A 27,766-nucleotide genomic window follows, 5' to 3' on the forward strand; every position below is an offset into this window, starting at 1 on the left:
ATTTCACAAACACATTTAAATAATTGGTTTGAACGGCATAATAATAAGGACCATCGTCCGTTCTGTGATTCTCCAGAGCACACATGTTATGATATTAGGGTCATGCAGAGTGAGATGAGATCTGTCCCTTTAAGAGTGTGTGGTGTGTGTGTGTGTGTGTGTGTGTGTGTGTGTGTGTGTGTGGTGTGTGTGTGAGGTGTGTGGTGTGTGTGTGTTTCTGGAAGTGAAACGAGGAGCAGAGAAACAGAGGTCTGTATTTTGTGAAACAGAAGAACAGCTAAATAAATGCAACGGCCTCCAAGAAGAGCTCGCCTCTCTGCAGCCATTGAAGCTAAAGTGGGTATTGAACCTGAAGCTTGTTGCTTCTGCCCTCCTCGACTACGGCCTGGGAGCCGACAGGAAGGTTCAACACACAGACGGCCAGTCCGCCCCTTTGGAGCATGTTATTTCGATGAGCAGATCGCCACCGGGCTGTCAAAGACACAGCCACGCACAAACTGCAGCATGTGTCCAGCTCCTTGTGGGTGCTGCAGTTAGTGAGGTGCTTTCCTCCGTGGAGAGACGATCAGCACCACGGAGGAAAGCGGCAGAAAGTCACCTGGAGATAAAGAGAGCGAGGCTGCGCTGCGTGCACGGCTTCCTTCTGCAGGTAACGGGGAGACGCGCTCTGGGGGCGGTCTCGTTCAGGATCCGAAAATACAATTTAAATATTTTGCACACTTATTCCACTTGTTCCTAGCCTGCCACTGGTTACGGTGCCGCGTGCCACGGGTCGGCAACCCCTGATATAGATAGATGCATCTTCCGATTTTACAGATTAATATTGGGGATATTAATAATAATATAACAGAAGATGACATAATATACATATGTGAGCTGCTCCATCGAAATCAGTCGCATTGACCCGAAGACACATCTTGAGCTGTATCCACTGCTGGAAAGAGGAGAGTCCTAGCTTTCTGATGATATCAGGATTGTTGTTGTTCTCCTAATATTAAGCGAAATATGTCACATTATATAATGACTGTTACGAGTCATCACTTTGAGAGAAAGGCCTTCAAAGTGTCCTCTCTCTGGAATCCATCCATCTGATTGGTTATCAGCAAATGATCAAAATACTACGGAGGGAAATGTGACGGAGCGGATCACATGAGTGACTGACTCCGCCACTGACAGCCGACACACACCAAACATTTCCTGCTCTCTTCCTAAAAAGAAACCAGGCAATGTATTATTTATTGTGTATTTGTTAAATGATTATGTGAAGAGGTGGTTAACCTGTTTATGTTTGGGTCGGATTGTTATATTGAAATGTGGTTTGGAGTGTAATTGTTGTCACCTGTTGACGGTAAGCCGTGTGGGAGGGGCTACGGGGTAATAAGGGACGGGGTTGGCCCTGGAAGGGGGACTCGGGGAATGTTGCAGAGAAGGCAACAGCTGAACACGTTTACTCTCCGGGAATGATGGACGTCTGATTTGGACGTTTATTTTTGTTTAAGTTGTGCTGGTTCGTTATTTTATGTTTTGCTGATCTAAATAAAGTTTTGGAGCTTACCCAACCGACTAGGCCAGTGTTTTCGGGCGGACAATTAGAACCCCGTCACAGGAAGATATTTTCTTTTGGTTTACTGGTCTGGGGGAAGCTCGCAAGTGTGTGTGTGTATTGTGTTTGTTTCCCGGGGAACCCTGCTGTGACGTCACGTTACTCCGTCTCCGCTTTGTAATCATGCCGAAGCTTCAAAGCTGTATTTATCTTCTGAATTTACAGAAACAAGTTTAATATTCTGAAAGCCAAGACTTTGTTTAATTGAAATCAGATGAAAACAAAATGTAACGGACCCTGCCGTGTTATCTATGATTACTATACTCTTACGTTCATAATGTCAGCGGAGGGAGGGGGGGCGGCGTGAGGAACAGCAGAGTGAGAGCTGTCTTCTTCCCTTTACGAGCTTCAAACATTTTATTTATCGTGTGATTTTAGAAATAAAGACTGTTTGTTTAAAATCAAACAAAACACCCGAACGCCGAAAAAATAGTTTTTTACGCAAATCCACGTTATTTTTGAAATGAGCCGTCGAGACTTCCGACTGACTTCGATAGAGCGGGGCACATATTGTTAAATATATTTCCTAAATGTCTATATGTATGATATGCAACCTGGGGCTGGACAATTTATCAACATCATGATATGAGACTAGATATCAGCTGAGATCTTGAATGCCCTCCATGCATCCTTCCCTCGTTCTAAAGGCAGCATCACAATAGAGTGATGTCCATTTCTGAATTACTTGACTGACTTACCTTCGGGTGATATGTCGTTACCAATAGCAACCGTTGCATGACCGATCAGTGTGCTGCTATCTCAGGGGCAAACGGATGTAACGGGCCTTCGCTCTAATGGCTTTCCAAGTTTATTTCCCCTTAAATGGCTTCAAGTCAAGTAAGCCATGTAATCGCCTCCCTGTCATGCTCGTGTTTTTGGATCTGACAATTCAGACGCTTCAGTTGCGTCTTGGCATGTTTACACTGAGAGATACAAACCTGAGGCGGTGTTCTTCAGAGCCAGATTGAGATGCTTTTAATACTTTATAATATACATATTGGTCTCAGCTGCCATGACATGTTTGATATGATTTAAACCCGCCAGGAATATTTTAATTAGTGTAGATGTGTGCAACACATGGCTCCGCAATCTGTTGAAGCTGTTACGGCTGTAAACACTGAATAAGTTAAAATGTAAAAGAACATCTAATGCAACTTGATGTTCTTCCTTTCCCCTGGAAGATACTGCCAGTGTGCGTTTGAATGACATCGGGAAAAGGAAGGAACAGTGGCATTGTAGCTTAGACGGGTAAAGCGCCTGTCTCGTAAACAGGAGATCCTGGGTGCAGTGCCCGGTACAGTATATCAGGTATTCTTTCCATGATACCTTCAACTTGTATTGATTTCACATTATACCTCCAATTAATATTTACATATACGTTCGTCTTTCACATTTTCAACCAAAGCAATATGTCTATACTGGAGGAAAATCTACAATTGGTACTGTAGTTTTTTTTAGCCCTGAGCCCCGGGTTAGCTGGAAAGAGTCCACGAAGCTTATTCAAAAGTTAGTGTTTAATTAAACAAGGATACAATGCAATTGCAAAATGGCGGCTCTCCCCATGGTTGCTGCTTCGTTAGCGTGGGTCAGCTGGGAAAGGAGATACATTTCCAGCTGGCTTCTCATTTTATCTCCTATTGGCTTAGCATCGACAAGGGCGGGTCCAAGGCACATCCTGTCGTTTTACAATATTCTAATATCTGTCGGTCATTTAAACATTCCCCAATAACAGTATTGCAGCGTCAATACATGAGGGTTAAAGACGGTGTGTTTAGTGTGCAACACCACGGGTCATTTCTCCTTAAATTCACGTACACAAAACACAATATAGCTACATGCTAATGCTAACCGGAAAACTCAGGAAAACCGGAAGTCGAGTGTGAACATTCGGTTTCCAGAATAAAGCAGCCTTAAATTAGAACAGTGTATTCATTTTAAATTACGCCATATACTATTGATTTTATTCCTTGCAGTACCAACTGCAGTCCAACTTTACAGATCAAATTCAGAAAAGTATTTAAGTTACGACCATACTTGAAAGAGCGCGCTGAAGACACTGCGGCCCCCACACACGTCTTCTGAAGTGACCTCACCCAGCACGTCTTTCCCACCTACACATTTGGATAGCAACGTCTAGAAGTAAAGCCAGTGACAGCTCTCGCACAATCTCACATGTGAGTCCTAAAAATTAAATAAATAAATGTTGTTCACTTATCAAACTTCCAATGATAACCCGGTGTGGGCGACAGAGTTCCCGTTAGCCGGTAAAATATGCGGCAAATCTAAATCTCTCCGGTCAACACGTCCGGTACAAATATGTTGCCCTTAGCGCAATATAAAGTGTATTCAAATAAACAATAAATAGATTTTTTTTTTGTTTTTTAAATTAAATTATCTTTTGTGTTAATAGGCAAGCGCATTGTAGGCCACGGCATAATGTGGAACGAACCCGTTACATTTGTTTCATTCAGTAAGATAAAGTGGGCGCACAACAACAGGATGAGAAAAATCGGACATGGCAAAACACGCTAAGCTTAAAAATTATTTCTTTAAACCAAGCAGGTCTAATGATAATATGCGCGTTTCAGTTACGCCCATACTTGCCAAACCTCCCGATTTTCGCGGGAGACTCCCGATTTCATTGCCCTCTCCCGGTCATATTTCTCCCGATTTCTGACAAAATCAGATTTACTCAGGACTGTTTCCACTCGGACTTTAATACAGCTACACCATTGTTTGGTTTCCATGGTAGCCGTTGCAAGCTTCAAAGTTGTATTTATCGTCTGAATTTACTGTACTGGCACTTGTGACCTTGTATGAAATTCACAAGTGGACCTTTAATAAAAAGTTTGAGTACCCCTGCTATACGCCTTACATTCATACTTTCAGTGAGGGGGAGCTGCACTGCAGAAGAGCAGAGTGGAGTGAGAGCTGTCTTCGTCCCTTTACAAGCTTCAAAAATGTATTATCGTGTAATTTTGGAAATAAAAGTTTCATATTCTGAAAGCCAAGACTTTGTTTACTTTTTCAAAATAGTCAATGATCTCGTTTCCCACCTTTTTTAGAATGTCAGAGCTCGGGTCTACGGGAGTGCAAAGTCCACAGTCACTGTCGACAGTTACGCCTTCTGATTCGACAGTCATTTCCATCCGATTGGAAGTCCACGGTCGTACTGTCCAATGGAGTTAGAGGCGGGACTCTGACTGTAGACTTTTGGCAGTCTACAGTCACTGTACTCGCATGTGATTGGAAGTCTACAGTGGATAAAGTGTTTTGAGTGGGCGGGTTCCCCACGTGATATGATATTCTATAACACATAGGTGTGAGCAAGCTCTCTGATTGGTCAATAGGCGTGTTTGATTCCACGATCAAACAACGGTCAAATAGAACGTGCCTTTTCACAACAACTCAGTATCCCTCCGCGTCTGAGAAAAACGGTATATACGTTGGGCCTAAAACTGGAACAAGAAAGCAAATGCCCGAATCAGAAAAGGCTTTCTACCACCATCCACGGAAGTTGGTGAAGCCTGGGGGGATGTGTGGTATAGCATGGAGCCCTTGGGGGTGAACAGCCTGGGGTCCATGATGACCCGCATTAGTGAAGAGGCTGGCACTGCTACACGTTACACAAACCATTGCGTCAGAAGCACCTGCAGACAGCGGCTGGCGGAGGCAGGGTTGGAGGCCAGAGAAATCATGTCCGTTAGCGGGCATAACACCGAGTCATCGCTTCGCAGCTACTGGGCTCCATCTCTAGACAACAGAAAGATGTGGAGCAACGCGCTTTTTGCCGCCATGAAACGGCCACTAGAGGAAAGCTCTTCCGATAACCTACCCGTGAACACCACGGCACCACCTGCTAACAAGTCTGGCATGGAGTTCATGGAGAGCTGTTTCAAGAATTTCACTTTTAATGGCAGCATGAACATCCACCTTCATTCTGAAGCCAAAATGTTAAATATGTAAATAAATAAATAGCCTAATTCAAGAATTGTTGTCAATAAATTTAATAATAATTATTTACTATAATTATATCAATAACTGTAAGCGGGAAGCAGGAGTGTTCGATTGATCGGCTAGCGTTACCAAGGGAACTAATTTATTGGAACTACTTTCTGACGGAGATTAACTCAAGCAGAAAGCGTAGTTTTGGGAGCAAATTAGCCCACATTATAGTTGGTCCAGTACAGGCGTACGGACCTCGGCGCAAGCGCCTCGGTCCTGCCGCGCAGTACTGTTGTACCAATAATGACGTTCAAGAACGGCCTCTCGTGTATGATTGCTTAATTCAAATCCCGAGTTACGAGAAAGTTTAACCAGCGATCGATCTCAAAATTGTATATATATATATATTTAGTGTCTAGACACTGAGTTTTCACGTCCCACCCACTTTGCTCGTTTGCTGCATCGCTGCTAGCGAAGACTTGGGTTGACGGGTACGTTTCATACTTTTCTTTTTCTGTAAAGTATACTTTCCACGACACATACTTTGGCAAAAATGTCTGTTATCTTGTGTTTTTCATTACTGTATATATACTTGGCAATGACCCGACGGGCCACGGCCATCAACGACCCGACGGGCCACGGCCATCAACGACCCCACGGGCCACGGCCATCAACGACCCCACGGGCCACGGCCATCAACGACCCCACGGGCCACGGCCATCAACGACCCCACGGGCCACGGCCATCAACGACCCCACGGGCCACGGCCATCAACGACCCCACGGGCCACGGCCATCAACGACCCCACGGGCCACGGCCATCAACGACCCCACGGGCCACGGCCATCAATGACCGACGGGCCACGGCCATCAATGACCCCACGGGCATCAATGACCCCACGGGCCACGGCCATCAATGACCCCACGGGCCACGGCCATCAATGACCCGACGGGCATCAATGACCCCACGGGCCACGGCCATCAATGACCCCACGGGCATCAATGACCCCACGGGCCACGGCCATCAATGACCCCACGGGCCACGGCCATCAATGACCCGACGGCCACGGCCATGCTACTGCTAACGGCCGCTAGTTTGGGGACAGCGTCCTTCAGTGAAATATCTATCACATTTGATCTGCTATAACGTTACCCGCTACAGTTCGAGGCTCACTTTGTCATGATCTAATCTCGGGTTAACCAGCTCATTACTGCTTGTGTTTACCGTTACATTACTCTAACAATTGATAGTACAGTCCGTGTCACGTTATCGCTTTGATCGTTTTAATGATATTAACTTGACATTATTCATGTCCACACATTGATACCTATACTTTACATAATAATAATAATAGAAAGTATAAAATGTATTATTTGTGTGTTTTATACTGCACGTTTATAGCCTATATTATTTGCTGTTTCTTTTATTCAAATGTGATTGTGTCAATACTTTATTCCACCGTTTTAATGCCTGAACACAGTGCTAACATAAGAATGTCCCAATTTGGGATCGTAATAAAGTATCTATCTATCTGGTATAACCGATGTTAGGGTATCAATTACCTCATAAAAACATGTTTTGGTATACGAATTCTGTATGTTGGTTTTGTCTATGCTGTCAGGCATTACAGTGAGAACCAGAGATGGCGACACCACTTCTCCGCATCCTCAATCCCCAAGCTCCAGGGGATCGACAGCAGGCTGTTGTGGTGCCATCGAAAGAGGCCCGTTGCTATAGGGATAAGGGAAAGGCTTTTCCCACACCTCCGGTGGAGCTGCTCAGTGAGGCCACTGCCATGGCCAAAGCAGAGAAGCTCCTTCGAGCCAAAGGGACCCATAAGCCCTCACACCAGCAGTGCCTGGGAATGCTGGTCTTGCCATTTGGCAAGTATTTGAACGCACCGTTTCACTGGCTAGTGGAAAATGACGTGGGCTACATAAAGTTGTAAGTATATTATATTTAATGCAATTGTTTGCTAAGTATTTGAATACCATTTTGTTGTCACGATTATAATGAATATGTATTGTGTTAAACCATGGCTATTATACAAGTTTAGTACTCATCTTTACACAGTTCCTTTTCTCCTCATCACAATTGCAGTGCTATTATGATGATGACACTAACTGGATGTTTATTATTGCAGTCTGCTTGATAAGCACAAAGCTGAAGTGGAAGACCCACACCGGAAGGGAGATGTGGGGAACCGGTGGGTAAAAGACTCCTCACACATATGCAGAGAGCTTCCCACAAGTCTCCTGTCTCCTCGAGGCCAATGTGGACAGGTGCATCTATGGCCAACAGGGATTTGAGAGCAGCACCTTTCTGGAGGTGTGGGAAGTTATGCCCCATCCCAAAGGACAGCCCTGAGAAATTCAGTGATGTCCAGAGGGAAAGGATACAGAAGGCATATCGTTCTGTAAGAGGTGGTTGAACACCCCAGTGACCACATTACCAGCGTGCAGTTAAAGAGGTTCCGGAAATACATAATGGACAAGCAGGGTTTCCCACACATAGACTATACTTGGGCGGGCCGTCCAGGTATATTAACGGCCGCCCAAGTATATTTCGCGACCCATTTAGGTTTTTTTTTTTATATATCATTTATTTATTTTTGTATTCGTCCGTGACCACGACGCCATCTGCGATCGATTAACTTGTGGACAATGATCCCTCGCTCCCTTGCACTGATCTCGCCTCCTTCTGGCCTGTTAAGTGGCCTGCCTCACACAGGGGGACTGGCTGTCCACATGATGTGGCCTGCCGACGTGGCCACTGTCATACAGATCATAAATCAAAGCCCTTGATTGGTCTGTGTGTCATTCAAGCTCGGGATAACCTCAGCTCAGGTGAGGTAACTTAGTCTAACTTCTCAGTGGGTCTCAAACGGTGTGGTCACCATTTATGTAAACACATATTTCCATTTGAGAGGGTAGTGATTGGTCTAATGCAGTGGTCACCTCACACCCCAAGTATTTCAGATCTGTGGGAAACACTGGCAGTTAATGGACCAGCACCAGAGGCGTTCCCATACACGTTGGAGCTGTTCTTCATGAAATCCCAGAAGGATGAAGTGCTCTGACAAACAGTGCCATCTTTGCGCAAAATGATTATACAGGAATGAAGTCAATAAATAAACATGTGGTTAAAACTTTTTTTTTTTTTTTTCTCTCTCCGCGACCTACAAGGTCAGATCAAGAGGCGACGGGTGATGAAATCTGACCGTGTGTGGTTTTATCCCCCGGAACCTCCTGGCTTTGTCGGGGGTGGTCTTCCTACTCCACAACTGTTCTTTCGGAGCCGGGTCTTTGTGTGGCGCCCTGTCGGCGCGTGGAGGTACTCGCTGAAGTGTCCGCGGGGAGAAAACTGTGTCGGCAGTGGCAGAAATGTGCACCTCTCCAAGTCTGGCTGCCACTCCAAGGTCTAAATTCTCTGACATTACTATACAGTTGAAAATGTGTTTATATGTATGAAATGGGCACTGAAAGTTTTATGCTGGCCTTCATTTTGATTTCCATGTGTATTTTTTGCTACGTCTCATCTGCGATGTGTCGGCTGGTACACAGAGGTCCTCTCCTGTGGACCCTGTACCAAGGCAGCCAGGAGCAAAGAGGGTGTGTCAGTGGGCCGGTGGCTTGCGTGGGATAACGCCATCCTATCCCAGCTCAGCGAGGCTCACCAAGCCATCTTTCCTGCCGTCCTTACCGCCATGTGTGTATTTCACATCTATACCAACTATACATTAACATGCTATAATGTGTGCATTTCACTCAAATCAACCTTACAATATCAATTGTGACTCTACGTACAGGCGTGGCGTAGACAGGAATGTCGTGCGCCTTCTGAGGGACAGGACCGAAGGGAACACTATGGAGAAGGTGTGGCTGTGGGGCAGGTACAGGAGAACCATGTTGAGGAGTACCTCCATCGCAGGGACCTGTACACCACCTCCTAATGAGTATAGCTGCACCCGGAGGGATCGTCTCTGAGGCAGACATTCCAGGCTCCCACATTGTGCTTCCTTTAAAATAATAATAATTCAATTATTTTAAATGCATTTCAGGTGGTGAAGAAGCTGTCTGGGCAGGGACGTGGCTCGGCCGAGTGGTTTACCAGCATCGGCAACGAGTACTCCCAGATTGTTTCTTCTGTGCTGACTTGTGAGGAGTCCGCACAGAAGCTGCTACCCATGTGCCGTGGAGTCAAGGACAGGTTCCGGCTGGCCAATCAACCGGTCCCCAAGATCCTGTACATTGACCGTGGGTGTTGTCGTGCTAAGGGCCCTACCGCCGTGGAGACAATGTTCCAGGAGCGGTTCGACGGTGGTATGGTTGTGCGTCTGGACATCTTTCACTGGATCCACCGGTTTGACGCAGCCATCCGAACAGAAGAAGGGTAAAACTATTTCCACTATTTGCAAGTACTTTGCCATTACATTTCACATCGCTAAAGATATGTGCCCAGTTAGCACTGTTAGCAACCAGGGCTTTAAGCAACTTGTCTACGCGATGCCGTCTCGGTATTATTTCAGCAGGTCTGCGCTGCCTGCACTATATGACAAATGCCGTGGGGAAGTTGAGAGAGATGTGCTTCAGCTGACTACTTTGCGACCACAACAGACCTATGGTCTAGCCCAGGGGTGCCCAACCAGTCGATCGCGAGATGTGTCTAAAAATAGAACACTATCATTAATGTCCTGTAACGTAATCTTCCTGTGCCAGAATAATGCACTTGAACGCATCACAGCTTTGTGATTGGCCGGCGTCACCCCATGTGTCGGGGCGTGGCTGAGGGTCTTCAGTCCAGGTGGCTTGTCACCTGCCTGCGCTCATCTCTGAAACCAGACCATGTCAACAGGCTGGTGCTTCTTGCAACAAATCTTTAAGAGACGACATGAGCAGCCCTACCAGCATTTGCCATGGTGGCCTAAACATTTTATTTGGTCTTAAATCGTAGTTCAACATTTATTTCCTGTTACTTCTGGACCATGACGGTTGGCCAGCCTTCAACGTTTGACTGAGTGGAATATGTTTTTACAAAAATGTTGGCTATATGTTAAGGAGTTTTCAGTAGGTTGTGACAGTGCACTGCATCATATTTGATTTAATTTATTTATCATATTAATATAATGTTTAGTATGGTTTTGGAAGTGCGCTCCAACATATTTGTTGATCTTGTTTATTGGTAAAATATTATTTGTTTTAAAGTTCAATAAATGGTCAATGAATAATCGTGATATCAATTATTGACCCAAATAATCGTGATTATGATTTTTGCCATAATCGCACAGCCCTAGTGTGTCCTGTGTAAAATAACAATATATACAAATGTTGGTAATATGTAATTGTCACCTTATGCCACGTTGCAGTTGGAATACAAAGTAAACATATGATGCTGCTTCAAACATAATCAAGTCTAACTCATAACAATCAATTAAAACAGAACATTAACAAATCTTTTCTGCACCTTCTTTGTGGAGTCCAGATTTAAGATCCTGCCATATGTGGATGTGATTATACCCTTCATCTCCTCCAGGATCTCATTGGCACGGACCGTCTCAAACCACTGTGCTAGAGGTCGGGGCTGAAGCGCGGTGGACTCCTAGAGACTGCATCAGATGAGTCATTGTGCTCACAGTCAGCCAACTACTCTACTTGTGCCTTGCCCACTCCTCGCTGTAGGTAGCTGGAGCTGTTCCCTACAGTCCGAGGTTTAAGCATGGGCACAGGCTTCCTGTCCAGAGCCAGCTGTGCGGTGATAACTGCAGGAAACCTGTTCCTGTGAGCAGGACCTAACTGAACCAATACATCCGCACTCCAAGGTCACACAGGGATCATGCACTTACTGCACGAGGATAGTCACCGCGACTTCCCGTACCTTGGTGTATATCTGTTGTGTCTCGGCAGATTTGTTAATATTATTTCTCTGTTTAGTTTAAGTCTGTGTATGCTACCCTTTTTGTTGTCAGCCATTTCCGGTTTTACTTTATCATTTCCTTTGTCATGTTCAGGTAGTTCGACCCCCAACTTGTCACGATTCTCAGGGACCTGATTACCTGCCCCGCCCTTATCGTTTGCACCTGTAGAGTCCCTTGTTTCTGTGTGTTCCCTGTGCCTAATCATTTTTAATAAATGTAATTAATTCAAATTGCGGAAGAATAATTCATAAATAAATATGTTCAATAATAAATTAAACACATCTAAAATGTTGCTTGATAAAGAATAGGGGAACCAGGACAAAGCAGGGACGTGCACAGACATTTGGAGGGGCTATAGCTCTAAACTGGAGAAAGGCCTCCCCCCCGGAAAAAAGACCTTTTGAACATTTTAACTTGTTTTTAATGTAAAAGAAACCAAATGATTATTGAACAGTAATTCACATCTCATAACAAAATAAGCTAAGGCGACTACTTGCATTCGGTGACTTGATTTTAAAAATGAAAACCAGGGAAATTCTTTGTTTTGCGTCCATATCCCATTAAAATATCCAACGTTAGTAACTATTAAAGACAACATGGGGACAATCCTGTTCTAATGTAGTTTGACCTTTGTAACTATTGTGCAGACATACTGATCAAATAGGGCAGGGGTGGCCGAGCCGCATGCGGCTCTTCAATTCATATCGAATTTTATATGTGTGAGTGTGGGGGAGAGACACTGACTCCTGACAGTTAAACCTGATATTTAGTAGGTCTGTTAAGTATTGAATGCTGATAATTCTGACGTAATTTGGCCGGTCAAAGTTGTTTGGGCTCGGATAAAATCGCTCCGTTACTTTCGTCCCGGCTCCCTACGTGTGTGGTGTCAGGTGTCAGGTGTCAGGATGCGAAGGCGTCAGGCGAAGCGGAGGGGTCTAGATCTGCATGAAGGGTGTTATTTTCCCATTATCCCGCTTATTACATGGCCACATTCTCAACAAAGTAACGATATGACTCCCAATATTAATTGAAATGCTTTTATAGATTTAGAAAATGTTTTTATTGATTAAAAAAAATAGTACGCTATTATTTATTTAAAATGACATGCATCCGCTAAGAGAAATAGTCCGTTGTTACTGTTTGAACGTAGCAACGGCAGGAACTGCTTGACAGCGGTCTGTGTGTTCTGAATTGACCAATCAGAATCGAGTGTTAAACACTATCTGACCATGAATTGAGTTTGATCCTAAAATGGCAGGGAAGAAATGCACAGCTAAGCGAAAATATGAAGACGAACATAGGACGTTTTTAGTACAGTGGGAGAGTTTATTTTTTTATCGAACGCAATTGCAAGCCATTTTGCCTTATATGCCAGACAGCATTAACCCATTTCAAGGCTTCAAATCTTCAGCGCCATTTCACATCACCATGCTAACATCGACCATGACTTCCCAAAAGGTACGGAACTTCGCAAGCAGAAGATAAACACCTTGAAAAGTCAGGCAGAAAAGCAGACACAGTTTTTCAAAAAAATAACGAAGCACTCGCATCTTATCAAGTTGCTTGGAACATAGCACGAGCTAAAAAGCCGTACAATGAAGGGGAGTTTGTTCAAAAATGCCTGAGTGACATGGTTGAAATCTTGTCTCCAGAAAAACAAAAACTGAAACAAGCGGTATCAGACGTCCAACTGTCCCCACACTGTTGAACGCAGAATATCGGACATTAACACCGCCATTGAAGCGCAGTTACACTCTGATCTTCAAACATGTGAGTTTTTCAGTGTGAAATTGTTCATGGAACAGAAAGACAAGGATTATCCGGAGCTCTCAGACCCCAAGTGGATTATGGATCTGGCCTTTTTGGTCGACATGCTGTGTCGTCTTGACAGACTGAGCCTGGATCTGCAGGGAAAGTTAAAAATGCTGCCTGACTTAGTGCAAAGTGTATTTGCGTTTGTTAACAAACTGAAACTGTTTAAGACACATTAGCGCATTTCCCCTCTCTGCTAAAAGCAAGCGCACAAGCCACCGGAAAAAGCAAACAGCCCGTTATGCAATATTGTCTGAAACACGTGAAATCTAAGCATCGATCTGTTCTGACTGACACACATGTGAGAGAATTGCTTCGAGTGGCCACCACGGAATACAAGCCAGATTTGAGGAGGATTGTTCAAAGCAAGGAATGTCAGAAGTCCTCACTAATTTAAAGTAAGATAAAAACCTTTTCAATTTTGTTTACTGAGAGTTTGTGTGTGACTGCACACAATGTTCATTGTTATGTAACTGGCCTCTGAATACTGGTAGGAGAGGTTTAATTCAATTTCTGTCATATTATGGGTGGTGCCATTTACAATAAATCTTGCCTGAGCAGAGCTGTGTGTGTGTAGTTTTATATTTTCATTTTATCTATGAGAGAGAGAAGGGAGGAAGAAAGTGAAGGAGCACAGAGAAAGGCTGAGAACAAGAGAGAATGAGGGAGGGGGGTGCACGTGCATCTGTGACTGATGTGTTTGATGTGGCTCTTTGCAGTAACATAGTCAACATGTTGGCTCTTAACCTCTGACTGGTTGGCCACCCCTGAAATAGACTCACTAATTAATGAAACAAGTTTCAATACGCATTATTCTTATCATTCTTTATGAGCGCAGTAAGTAACGAAAGGTATCCAATGACTTATTTATGTAGTATTCCATAACTTAATAACAGAGATGGTCAAACTGAAGTGGTAAAAAAGTCAATCTGCATTAATGCACGCATGAGCTGACGTCCAGGGAACCGCCGCAGCCGGTTGTCCAGCAGCGGAAAGCCTCATCTCCAACCAACACATGGGGCAGAAGGCCGAGCCGCTCTGCCCCTGGGTGACGTGTCAGGTGTGCTGCAGACTGCCATCTCTGAGGCTCTCTCCAAAAGCTCCGTTGAAGCACGCGGTGCCGCCGCGTGGACGTACAGTAAATCACAAAGCCATGCATTTAAAGATTGAAGCCATTGTTCAAACTGTCATGGATAAGAAGCACAGGGGCCGGTGGTGATTCAGCTCAGCAGTGATTGATGGGGTTCATAAGGCGTGTGAGCGGCACATGGGAATGTAAAGATAAATCAATAATGCTAATCAGATGTAAACAATGTGGCTGCATCGATACACAACCACAGACCTGCTGTTAGACAACATATCCTGACCTTTACTATTAAAGTTCCACATAACAAGGGTTAGCATCTAAGACACACCGTTCCCCAGGTTACATCCCCAGTTTCTATCCCACCGTGTCGAAACAACTGTACTGTCCAGTGGAGTGACCTTGGTTTCTTATTGAAGTAGCTTTTGATATTGACACGAGTATTTAGCTGCGGAAAACGGAAAGGGTGTCCGTCAAACATACCACCGTTTGGAAAAGACAGACGGGAGAAACCACATTACACTTTTATCTGTAAACATAAGAACAGGCGGAACAAACTTGTTACGAATGACCGCTCGGTCCATTAAGGGTCGCCCGTTATACCAGTCAGCCAGACGAAGGTAAGGGACCATGTTTTCTAACACTTCCCAATAGTCCCAACTTCTCCTGGTCACTGAAGTCAAAACTTTTCTCAGTGCACAACCTAACCGGAAAAGACTAGCACTTACACAAGTATACTTCTAATATATCGATGTATGTTTGTAAAGGATGCAAGTGAATTGCTTCTTGGTTAATAGAACTTTGAAAGGATATATCGCAAACATAACTCGATGTTGTGGAAGCACAGGTTCAACTTGCAGTGTGTTTCTTTAAGGGGTGCAACACTTTATGGACCCTGCAGTATTTAGCATCGACTTTGAAGCACGCATCAGGCTATCCTCCCCCCCTCTTTGTTCCTTCTGTCCTTCCCCTGAAGCTCAGAGGTACGCTTTAGAAACAAATATCCCGGGGGCGAAAGGCTTTTCTCCAAAGAGAACCTCCGACTGCAGCGGCTCTAAGTTCAGCGTCTTTTCTCAGTTTGGATCGTATCACTTTCCACCATCCCTCTCTACCTCAATCCTTCCATCCTCTCTCTCTCCCCTCAAGTGTTGAAGTGATGCCTTTGAAAACACACATCCCAGAGCCCCACTTAGTTCTCCCCTTCTGAAGGAACCCCCTTCAGTAACGGCGTCAGATCGTCTGCTGTCTGGGGAGCCGAGAGAGAGTGATGAAAAGACGGAGTTGATTGTGAGAGCAAGAAAGCGAGAGAGAGGAAGGCAGGAGACGTAGAACTAGAGAGAAACTTTCTGAGGCTTAAACCATCTGTTTTTATGAATGTGCTTACTTTCTTCCCCTCGAGGAGTTGCGCACACTAGACAGCCGTGTGTGTATCCTCTGTCTCTTCATTTGGGGGGGTGAGGAGCTCGGCGCTCGTGGGGCGGGGGAGCGTGTGTGGACCTGTCAGCTGTTAGAAGGTTCACATGGGTACTTAAATGGCGCGGTGATAGAACGAGCAAAAGGTGAAGAAGAGGCAACAGCCGGTTTGTCTAGTATGGCGCCTCCTTCCTCTCCCGTGCTGTGAAGAAGGGGGGCCCCGCCTCAGTCTTCAATGTCCGACATCGCGTCGAACAGAGGATTTCAACATTATACATTCATTGCTTACATCACACACCTATCCTCTATCTCTTCATAACTTTTTATTTAATACTTTATAACGGCTTCAATAGCCACTTTAATAATACTGGACGGAAGCCCCGGAAGTCGTCATGAAGGATTTTCAGAATAAAAGCTTGGCATTAAGATTGTGCGAAAACTTACAATTTTTTCAGAATAAAACAGCTTTAAGCTGACGGTGCGTCCAAACCGAGTCATGCAACATTGATTTAATTTCTAACAGCGCAATTACATGGTGCCGAATTTCACAAACACATTTAATAATTGGTTTGAACGGCATAATAATAAGGACCATCGTCCGTTCTGTGATTCTCCAGAGCACACATGTTATGATATTAGGGGTCATGCAGAGTGAGATGAGATCTGTCCCTTTAAGAGTGTGTGTGTGTGTGTGTGTGTGTGTGTGTGTGTGTGTGTGTGTGTGTGTGTGTGTGGTGTGTGTGTGTGTGTTTCTGGAAGTGAAACGAGGAAGCAGAGAAACAGAGGTCTGTATTTTGTGAAACAGAAGAACAGCTAAATAAATGCAACGGCCTCCAAGAAGAGCTCGCCTCTCTGCAGCCATTGAAGCTAAAGTGGGTATTGAACCTGAAGCTGTTGCTTCTGCCCTCCTCGACTACGGCCTGGGAGCCGACAGGAAGGTTCAACACACAGACGGCCAGTCCGCCCCTTTGGAGCATGTTATTTCGATGAGCAGATCGCCACCGGGCTGTCAAAGACACAGCCACGCACAAACTGCAGCATGTGTCCAGCTCCTTGTGGGTGCTGCAGTTAGTGAGGTGCTTTCCTCCGTGGAGAGACGATAGCACCACGGAGGAAAGCGGCAGAAAGTCACCTGGAGATAAAGAGAGCGCGGCTCGCTGCGTGCACGGCTTCCTTCTGCAGGGTAACGGGGAGACGCGCTCTGGGGGCGGTCTCGTTCAGGATCCGAAAATACAATTTAAATATTTTGCACACTTATTCCACTGTTCCTAGCCTGCCACTGGTTACGGTGCCGCGGCCACGGGTCGGCAACCCTGATATAGATAGATGCATCTTCCGATTTTACAGATTAATATTGGGGATATTAATAATAATATAACAGAAGATGACATAATATACATATGTGAGCTGCTCCATCGAAATCAGTCCGCATTAACCGAAGACACATCTGAGCTGTATCCACTGCTGGAAAGAGGAGAGTCCTAGCTTTCTGATGATATCAGGATTGTTGTTGTTCTCCTAATATTAAGCGAAATATGTCACATTATATAATGACTGTTACGAGTCATCACTTTGAGAGAAAGGCCTTCAAAGTGTCCTCTCTCTGGAATCCATCCATCTGATTGGTTATCAGCAAATGATCAAAATACTACGGAGGGAAATGTGACGGAGCGGATCACATGAGTGACTGACTCCGCCACTGACAGCCGACACACACCAAACATTTCCTGCTCTCTTCCTAAAAAGAAACCAGGCAATGTATTATTTATTGTGTATTTGTTAAATGATTATGTGAAGAGGTGGTTAACCTGTTTATGTTTGGGTCGGATTGTTATATTGAAATGTGGTTTGGAGTGTAATTGTTGTCACCTGTTGACGGTAAGCCGTGTGGGAGGGGCTACGGGGTAATAAGGGACGGGGTTGGCCCTGGAAGGGGGACTCGGGGAATGTTGCAGAGAAGGCAACAGCTGAACACGTTTACTCTCCGGGAATGATGGACGTCTGATTTGGACGTTTATTTTGTTTAAGTTGTGCTGGTTCGTTATTTTATGTTTGCTGATCTAAATAAAGTTTTGGAGCTTACCCAAACCGACTAGGCCAGTGTTTTCGGGCGGACAATTAGAACCCCGTCACAGGAAGATATTTTCTTTTGGTTTACTGGTCTGGGGAAGCTCGCAAGTGTGTGTGTGTATTGTGTTTGTTTCCCGGGGAAACCCTGCTGTGACGTCACGTTACTCCGTTCTCCGCTTGTAATCATGCCGAAGCTTCAAAGCTGTATTTATCTTCTGAATTTACAGAAACAAGTTTAATATTCTGAAAGCCAAGACTTTGTTTAATTGAAATCAGATGAAAACAAAATGTAACGGACCCTGCCGTGTTATCTATGATTACTATACTCTTACGTTCATAATGTCAGCGGAGGGAGGGGGGGGCGGCGTGAGGAACAGCAGAGTGAGAGCTGTCTTCTTCCCTTTACGAGCTTCAAACATTTATTTATCGTGTGATTTTAGAAATAAAAGACTGTTTGTTTAAAATCAAACAAAACACCCGAACGCCGAAAAAATAGTTTTTTACGCAAATCCACGTTTATTTTGAAATGAGCCGTCGAGACTTCCGACTGACTTCGATAGAGCGGGGCACATATTGTTAAATATATTTCCTAAATGTCTATATGTATGATATGCAACCTGGGGCTGGACAATTTATCAACATCATGATATGAGACTAGATATCAGCTGAGATCTTGAATGCCCTCCATGCATCCTTCCCTCGTTCTAAAGGCAGCATCACAATAGAGTGATGTCCATTTCTGAATTACTTGACTGACTTACCTTCGGGTGATATGTCGTTACCAATAGCAACCGTTGCATGACCGATCAGTGTGCTGCTATCTCAGGGGCAAACGGATGTAACGGGCCTTCGCTCTAATGGCTTTCCAAGTTTATTTCCCCTTAAATGGCTTCAAGTCAAGTAAGCCATGTAATCGCCTCCCTGTCATGCTCGTGTTTTTGGATCTGACAATTCAGACGCTTCAGTTGCGTCTTGGCATGTTTACACTGAGAGATACACAAACCTGAGGCGGTGTTCTTCAGAGCCAGATTGAGATGCTTTTAATACTTTATAATATACATATTGGTCTCAGCTGCCATGACATGTTTGATATGATTTAAACCCGCCAGGAATTATTTTAATTAGTGTAGATGTGTGCAACACATGGCTCCGCAATCTGTTGAAGCTGTTACGGCTGTAAACACTGAATAAGTTAAAATGTAAAAGAACATCTAATGCAACTTGATGTTCTTCCTTTCCCCTGGAAGATACTGCCAGTGTGCGTTTGAATGACATCGGGAAAAGGAAGGAACAGTGGCATTGTAGCTTAGACGGGTAAAGCGCCTGTCTCGTAAACAGGAGATCCTGGGTGCAGTGCCCGGTACAGTATATCAGGTATTCTTTCCATGATACCTTCAACTTGTATTGATTTCACATTATACCTCCAATTAATATATTTACATATACGTTCGTCTTTCACATTTTCAACCAAAGCAATATGTCTATACTGGAGGAAAATCTACAATTGGTACTGTAGTTTTTTTTAGCCCTGAGCCCCGGGTTAGCTGGAAAGAGTCCACGAAGCTTATTCAAAAGTTAGTGTTTAATTAAACAAGGATACAATGCAATTGCAAAATGGCGGCTCTCCCCATGGTTGCTGCTTCGTTAGCGTGGGTCAGCTGGGAAAGGAGATACATTTCCAGCTGGCTTCTCATTTTATCTCCTATTGGCTTAGCATCGACAAGGGCGGGTCCAAGGCACATCCTGTCGTTTTACAATATTCTAATATCTGTCGGTCATTTAAACATTCCCCAATAACAGTATTGCAGCGTCAATACATGAGGGTTAAAGACGGTGTGTTTAGTGTGCAACACCACGGGTCATTTCTCCTTAAATTCACGTACACAAAACACAATATTAGCTACATGCTAATGCTAACCGGAAAACTCAGGAAAACCGGAAGTCGAGTGTGAACATTCGGTTTCCAGAATAAAGCAGCCTTAAATTAGAACAGTGTATTCATTTTAAATTACGCCATATACATATTGATTTTATTCCTTGCAGTACCAACTGCAGTCCAACTTTACAGATCAAATTCAGAAAAGTATTTAAGTTACGACCATACTTGAAAGAGCGCGCTGAAGACACTGCGGCCCCCACACACGTCTTCTGAAGTGACCTCACCCAGCACGTCTTTCCCACCTACACATTTGGATAGCAACGTCTAGAAGTAAAGCCAGTGACAGCTCTCGCACAATCTCACATGTGAGTCCTAAAAATTAAATAAATAAATGTTGTTCACTTATCAAACTTCCAATGATAACCCGGTGTGGGCGACAGAGTTCCCGTTAGCCGGTAAAATATGCGGCAAATCTAAATCTCTCCGGTCAACACGTCCGGTACAAATATGTTGCCCTTAGCGCAATATAAAGTGTATTCAAATAAACAATAAATAGATTTTTGTTTTTGTTTGTTTAAATTAAATTATCTTTTGTGTTAATAGGCAAGCGCATTGTAGGCCACGGCATAATGTGGAACGAACCCGTTACATTTGTTTCATTCAGTAAGATAAAGTGGGCGCACAATAACAACAGGATGAGAAAAATCGGACATGGCAAAACACGCTAAGCTTAAAAATTATTTCTTTAAACCAAGCAGGTCTAATGATAATATGCGCGTTTCAGTTACGCCCATACTTGCCAAACCTCCCGATTTTCGCGGGAGACTCCCGATTTCATTGCCCTCTCCCGGTCATATTTCTCCCGATTTCTGACAAAATCAGATTTACTCAGGACTGTTTCCACTCGGACTTTAATACAGCTACACCATTGTTTGGTTTCCATGGTAGCCGTTGCAAGCTTCAAAGTTGTATTTATCGTCTGAATTTACTGTACTGGCACTTGTGACCTTGTATGAAATTCACAAGTGGACCTTTAATAAAAAAGTTTGAGTACCCCTGCTATACGCCTTACATTCATACTTTCAGTGAGGGGGAGCTGCACTGCAGAAGAGCAGAGTGGAGTGAGAGCTGTCTTCGTCCCTTTACAAGCTTCAAAAATGTATTTATCGTGTAATTTTGGAAATAAAAGTTTCATATTCTGAAAGCCAAGACTTTGTTTACTTTTTCAAAATAGTCAATGATCTCGTTTCCCACCTTTTTTAGAATGTCAGAGCTCGGGTCTACGGGAGTGCAAAGTCCACAGTCACTGTCGACAGTTACGCCTTCTGATTCGACAGTCATTTCCATCCGATTGGAAGTCCACGGTCGTACTGTCCAATGGAGTTAGGAGGCGGGACTCTGACTGTAGACTTTTGGCAGTCTACAGTCACTGTACTCGCATGTGATTGGAAGTCTACAGTGGATAAAGTGTTTTGAGTGGGCGGGTTCCCCACGTGATATGATATTCTATAACACATAGGTGTGAGCAAGCTCTCTGATTGGTCAATAGGCGTGTTTGATTCCACGATCAAACAACGGTCAAATAGAACGTGCCTTTTCACAACAACTCAGTATCCCTCCGCGTCTGAGAAAAACGGTATAACGTTGGGCCTAAAACTGGAACAAGAAAGCAAATGCCCGAATCAGAAAAGGCTTTCTACCACCATCCACGGAAGTTGGTGAAGCCTGGGGATGCGGTGTGGTATAGCATGGAGCCCTTGGGGGTGAACAGCCTGGGGTCCATGATGACCCGCATTAGTGAAGAGGCTGGCACTGCTACACGTTACACAAACCATTGCGTCAGAAGCACCTGCAGACAGCGGCTGGCGGAGGCAGGGTTGGAGGCCAGAGAAATCATGTCCGTTAGCGGGCATAACACCGAGTCATCGCTTCGCAGCTACTGGGCTCCATCTCTAGACAACAGAAAGATGTGGAGCAACGCGCTTTTTGCCGCCATGAAACGGCCACTAGAGGAAAGCTCTTCCGATAACCTACCCGTGAACACCACGGCACCACCTGCTAACAAGTCTGGCATGGAGTTCATGGAGAGCTGTTTCAAGAATTTCACTTTTAATGGCAGCATGAACATCCACCTTCATTCTGAAGCCAAAATGTTAAATATGTAAATAAATAGCCTAATTCAAGAATTGTTGTCAATAAATTGGTTAATAATATCAATAACTGTAAGCGGGGAAGCAGGAGTGTTCGATTGATCGGCTAGCGTTACCAAGGGAACTAATTTATTGGAACTACTTTCTGACGGAGATTAACTCAAGCAGAAAGCGTAGTTTTGGGAGCAAATTAGCCCACATTATAGTTGGTCCAGTACAGGCGTACGGACCTCGGCGCAAGCGCCTCGGTCCTGCCGCAGTACTGTTGTACCAATAATGACGTTCAAGAACGGCCTCTCGTGTATGATTGCTTAATTCAAATCCCGAGTTACGAGAAAGTTTAACCAGCGATCGATCTCAAAATGTTATATATATATATATTTAGTGTCTAGACACTGAGTTACACTGAGTTTTCACGTCCCCACCACTTTGCTCGTTTGCTGCATCGCTGCTAGCGAAGACTTGGGTTGACGGGTACGTTTCATACTTTTCTTTTTCTGTAAAGTATACTTTCCACGACACATACTTTGGCAAAAATGTCTGTTATCTTGTGTTTTTCATTACTGTATATATACTTGGCAATGACCCGACGGGCCACGGCCATCAATGACCCCACGGGCCACGGCCATCAATGACCCCACGGGCCACGGCCATCAATGACCCCACGGGCCACGGCCATGCTACTGCTAACGGCCGCTAGTTTGGGGACAGCGTCCTTCAGTGAAATATCTATCACATTTGATATGCTATAACGTTACCCGCTACAGTTGAAGGCTCACTTTCTGTCATGATCTAATCTCGGGTTAACCAGCTCATTACTGCTTGTGTTTACCGTTACTCTAACAACTGATAGTACAGTCCGTGTCACGTTATCGCTTTGATCGTTTTAATGATATTAACTTGACATTATTCATGTCCACACATTGATACCTATACTTTACATAATAATAATAATAGAAAGTATAAACATGTATTATTTGTGTGTTTTATACTGCACGTTTATAGCCTATATTATTTGCTGTTTCTTTTATTCAAATGTAATTGTGTCAATACTTTATTCCACCGTTTTAATGAACACAGTGCTAACATAAGAATGTCCCAATTTGGGATCGTAATAAAGTATCTATCTATCTGGTATAACCGATGTTAGGGTATCAATTACCTCATAAAAACATGTTTTGGTACACAAGTTCTGTATGTTGTTTTTGTCTATGCTGTCAGGCGTTACAGTGAGAACCAGAGATGGCGACACCACTTCTCCGCATCCTCAATCCCCAAGCTCCAGACAGCAGGCTGTTGTGGTGCCATCGAAAGAGGCCCGTTGCTATAGGGATAAGGGAAAGGCTTTTCCCACACCTCCGGTGGAGCTGCTCAGTGAGGCCACTGCCATGGCCAAAGCAGAGAAGCTCCTTTGAGCCAAAGGGACCCATAAGCCCTCACGCCAGCAGTGCCTGGGAATGCTGGTCTTGCCATTTGGCCAGCATGTCAACACACCCTTTCACTGGCTAGTGGAAAATGACGTGGGCTACTTAAAGTTGTAAGTATATTATATTGAATGCAAATGTTTGCTAAGTATTTGAATACCATTTTGTTGTCACGATTATAATGAATATGTATTGTGTTAAACCATGGCTATTATACAAGTTTAGTACTCATCTTTACACAGTTCCTTTTCTCCTCATCACAATTGCAGTGCTATTATGATGATGACACTAACTGGATGTTTATTATTGCAGTCTGCTTGATAAGCACAAAGCTGAAGTGGAAGACCCACACCGGAAGGGAGATGTGGGGAACCGGTGGGTAAAAGACCTCCTCACACATTATGCAGAGAGCTTCCCACAAGTCTCCTGTCTCCTCGAGGCCAATGTGGACAGGTGCATCTATGGCCAACAGGGATTTGAGAGCAGCACCTTTCTGGAGGTGTGGGAAGTGTATGCCCAGTACCAAAGGACAGCCCTGAGAAATGCAGTGATGTCCAGAGGGAAAGGATACAGAAGGCATATCGTTCTGTAACGAGGTGGTTGAACACCCCAGTGACCACATTACCAGCGTGCAGTTAAAGAGGTTCCGGAAATACATAATAGACAAGCAGGGTTTCCCACACATAGACTATACTTGGGCGGGCCGTCCAGGTATATTAACGGCCGCCCAAGTATATTTCGCGACCCATTTAGGTTTTTTTTTTTATATATCATTTATTTATTTTTGTATTCGTCCGTGACCACGACGCCATCTGCGATCGATTAACTTGTGGACAATGATCCCTCGCTCCCTTGCACTGATCTCGCCTCCTTCTGGCCTGTTAAGTGGCCTGCCTCACACAGGGGGACTGGCTGTCCACATGATGTGGCCTGCCGACGTGGCCACTGTCATACAGATCATAAATCAAAGCCCTTGATTGGTCTGTGTGTCATTCAAGCTCGGGATAACCTCAGCTCAGGTGAGGTAACTTAGTCTAACTTCTCAGTGGGTCTCAAACGGTGTGGTCACCATTTATGTAAACACATATTTCCATTTGAGAGGGTAGTGATTGGTCTAATGCAGTGGTCACCTCACACCCCAAGTATATTTCAGATCTGTGGGAAACACTGGCAGTTAATGGACCAGCACCAGAGGCGTTCCCATACACGTTGGAGCTGTTCTTCATGAAATCCCAGAAGGATGAAGTGCTCTGACAAACAGTGCCATCTTTGCGCAAAATGGAACAGGAATGAAGTCAATAAATAAACATGTGGTTAAAACTTTTTTTTTTTTTTTTCTCTCTCCGCGACCTACAAGGACATCAAAGGTCAGATCAAGAGGCGATGGGTGATGAAATCTGACCGTGTGTGGTTTTATCCCCCGGAACCTCCTGGCTTTGTCGGGGGTGGTCTTCCTACTCCACAACTGTTCTTTCGGAGCCGGGTCTTTCTGTGGCGCCCTGTCGGCGCGTGGAGGTACTCGCTGAAGTGTCCGCGGGGAGAAAACTGTGTCGGCAGTGGCAGAAATGTGCACCTCTCCAAGTCTGGCTGCCACTCCAAGGTCTAAATTCTCTGACATTACTATACAGTTGAAAATGTGTTTATATGTATGAAATGGGCACTGAAAGTTTTATGCTGGCCTTCATTTTGATTTCCATGTGTATTTTTTGCTACGTCTCATCTGCGATGTGTCCGGCTGGTACACAGAGGTCCTCTCCTGTGGACCCTGTACCAAGGCAGCCAGGAGCAAAGAGGGTGTGTCAGTGGGCCGGTGGCTTGCGTGGGATAACGCCATCCTATCCCAGCTCAGCGAGGCTCACCAAGCCATCTTTCCTGCCGTCCTTACCGCCATGTGTGCATTTCACATTCTATACATTAACATATAATGTGTGCATTTCACTCAAATCAACCTTACAATATCAATTGTGACTCTACGTACAGGCGTGGCGTAGACAGGAATGTCGTGCGCCTTCTGAGGGACAGGACCGAAGGGAACACTATGGAGAAGGTGTGGCGGCAGGTACAGGAGAACCATGTTGAGGAGTACCTCCATCGCAGGGACCTGTACACCACCCTCCTAATGAGCATAGCTGCACCCGGAGGGATCGTCTCTGAGGCAGACATTCCAGGCTCCCACATTGTGCTTCCTTTAAATAATAATAATAATAATTCAATTATTTTAAATGCATTTCAGGTGGTGAAGAAGCTGTTTGGGCAGGGACGTGGCTCGGCCGAGTGGTTTACCAGCATCGGCAACGAGTACTCCCAGATTGTTTCTTCTGTGCTGACTTGTGAGGAGTCCGCACAGAAGCTGCTACCCATGTGCCGTGGAGTCAAGGACAGGTTCCGGCTGGCCAATCAACCGGTCCCCAAGATCCTGTACATTGACCGTGGGTGTTGTCATGCTAAGGGCCCTACCGCCGTGGAGACAATGTTCCAGGAGCGGTTCGACGGTGGTATGGTTGTGCGTCTGGACATCTTTCACTGGATCCACCGGTTTGACGCAGCCATCCGAACAGACGCGCACAGCAAGTACGCCGTGTTCAAGTCCGCTCTGGCCGGGGCAGTGTTGGCCTACAACCGCACCGATCTGGAGCTGCTGATCGAGGCCGTCAGAGCCAAGGACCAGGATGTCGGCCACCTGGCCATCGAGGAGCTGAAGGGCCCGGCTGGGCAGGACCAGAGTGGAGTGACCCTCTTTAAAACACCTGGTATATACAAGATCTCGTACAAAAACATTATTGCAGCTTCAATACAGAGAGAATAACAAACTATATGTATATGTGCCTTTCCAGCAGCCATTGATGAGATGTGGGTAGGGCAGCAGAGACGCCTGGAGTGCATCCAGGATCCACCAGGCATGATTATGTATAGGGTGGCCCGCACCACAACTATCAACGGTGTGGACCTGCCCTACTACAAAAGTCTGCGTGGAAGCAACAGCCTGGAGGGATTCCACAAGTCTCTGCCTCACATGATCCCAGGTACACATGAAGTACACAATATACACGTCTAATAATAAAAAGCACAATTTCAAAAAGCGTATGAACAGGAAAGCAGTTGGAATTAAAAGCAACTGAATCTTCTTGAAATAGAAATAGGAGAACATTAATCATTTCAAAATTGTGCTACGTGTTATTCCAGGTTGAAGATAAGCATTGCCCAAGCTCAGTAATAACCAAAATGTCAAAGCTTTTTTAAACAATTTAGACGTGTGTAGATGTCACACGTTCTCTTTTCTTTTTTGTTGCGTCTAATGATGGATTTGGTGTAAACAATAAAACACTAACATTTACACAACAATAAAAGCTTTCCGTGACTCTGTGCTCCTCTTCTCAGGTCCCCGTTGTGCGGCACGGCCGTATCAGGTTTACCTGATCAGTGGCATCGCACGATGGAACTGCGACAGGAGCTCCGATGCCGTGTTTGGTGGCAAGGGACGGCATCACAGGACCTACTCGGCGCCTCTCATCCACCGCCTCAACGCCCGCTGTCAGCAGCTGTTCGGAGAGACTGTGGAGGTGGATTCCCACGAGCTGCTGGGGTTGGAGGACCTCTTCAGCCAGAGCACTGGTGAATCTGGGCCCTTTTCACTGGAGGACATCATCCACGATGGCCCCGGTCCAGATGAGGAGGTGGTTCAGCCCGGGCAGCCCACTCCAGATCCCGAGGCAGACGAGGCGTACCAGAGCGACGGGGAGTCACATTGTGAGGGAGACCATGTGCTGGATGCCATCCTGCCCCACATCACACTCGTCACAGACGAAACCTCCAGTGTCAACCCGCTGCTGTTGTAAGTTACTTGGTGTCTTCTAGAATGAATTTAAAATGCACTGATTGATGGGCGATGTACCCATTTCAAGTTACCACATGTTCTATGTCATTTCTTTAACAGGAGGATGCCTGCAGTCAAAACCCTCTTCCCGGCTACCCACAGTTGGAGAGGTTCTGCTCACTGCTGGTGGACATTGGGCTCGTCGAGGACAAGCTGTCCCTTGTCACCGAGCAGAGGAACGCGATCCTGGCTGCCTGGACCAAAGTGGAGGACCACGACAAACGGCAGCAGCAGTTCAACGAGTTGTACAGGACGCATTGGGGCAACACCCTGTACTGCCGCACTAAGCGCCACAACCTGGTTGATGCTGCTGTCATACAGCGTGTGAAGATGGGCATACGCTATGCACCGGCACAGCAAGACATTAGCGCGCAGAACAATAGGCTGATGTACACGCTGGTCAAACTGCTGTGGCTGAGGTCGCCGCAGGGTTCGCGCACCAGCCCCGAGAAGACCACCGTCTTAAAGGCGTACGAGAGGATCCAGCACCGGGTTTTGGTGGACGACCCGATCCTCTGCAAAGCTGGCTTTCCTCTGCCGAAGATCAACGTCAAGACGGTGCGGGACTTCATCCGGGCTCAAGAGCGCCTCCTCAACC

General features: G+C 45.3%; 1 protein-coding gene across 1 annotated transcript; it reads left to right on the forward strand.

Moving 5' to 3' along the window:
• Positions 1-297: 297 nt before the first annotated feature.
• Positions 298-27,496, forward strand: LOC117453530 (uncharacterized). The gene is made up of 9 exons (XM_034092358.2): positions 298-649; positions 23,092-23,407; positions 23,607-23,669; positions 24,652-24,894; positions 25,041-25,185; positions 25,275-26,044; positions 26,129-26,317; positions 26,673-27,126; positions 27,229-27,496. Coding segments are annotated over exons 5-9 (1,683 nt in total). The 5' UTR covers positions 298-649; positions 23,092-23,407; positions 23,607-23,669; positions 24,652-24,894; positions 25,041-25,183.
• The last annotated feature ends 270 nt before the right edge of the window (positions 27,497-27,766 follow it).

This window comes from Pseudochaenichthys georgianus, chromosome 10 (assembly GCF_902827115.2).
Source record: "Pseudochaenichthys georgianus chromosome 10, fPseGeo1.2, whole genome shotgun sequence".
Taxonomy (NCBI): Eukaryota; Metazoa; Chordata; class Actinopteri; order Perciformes; family Channichthyidae; genus Pseudochaenichthys; species Pseudochaenichthys georgianus.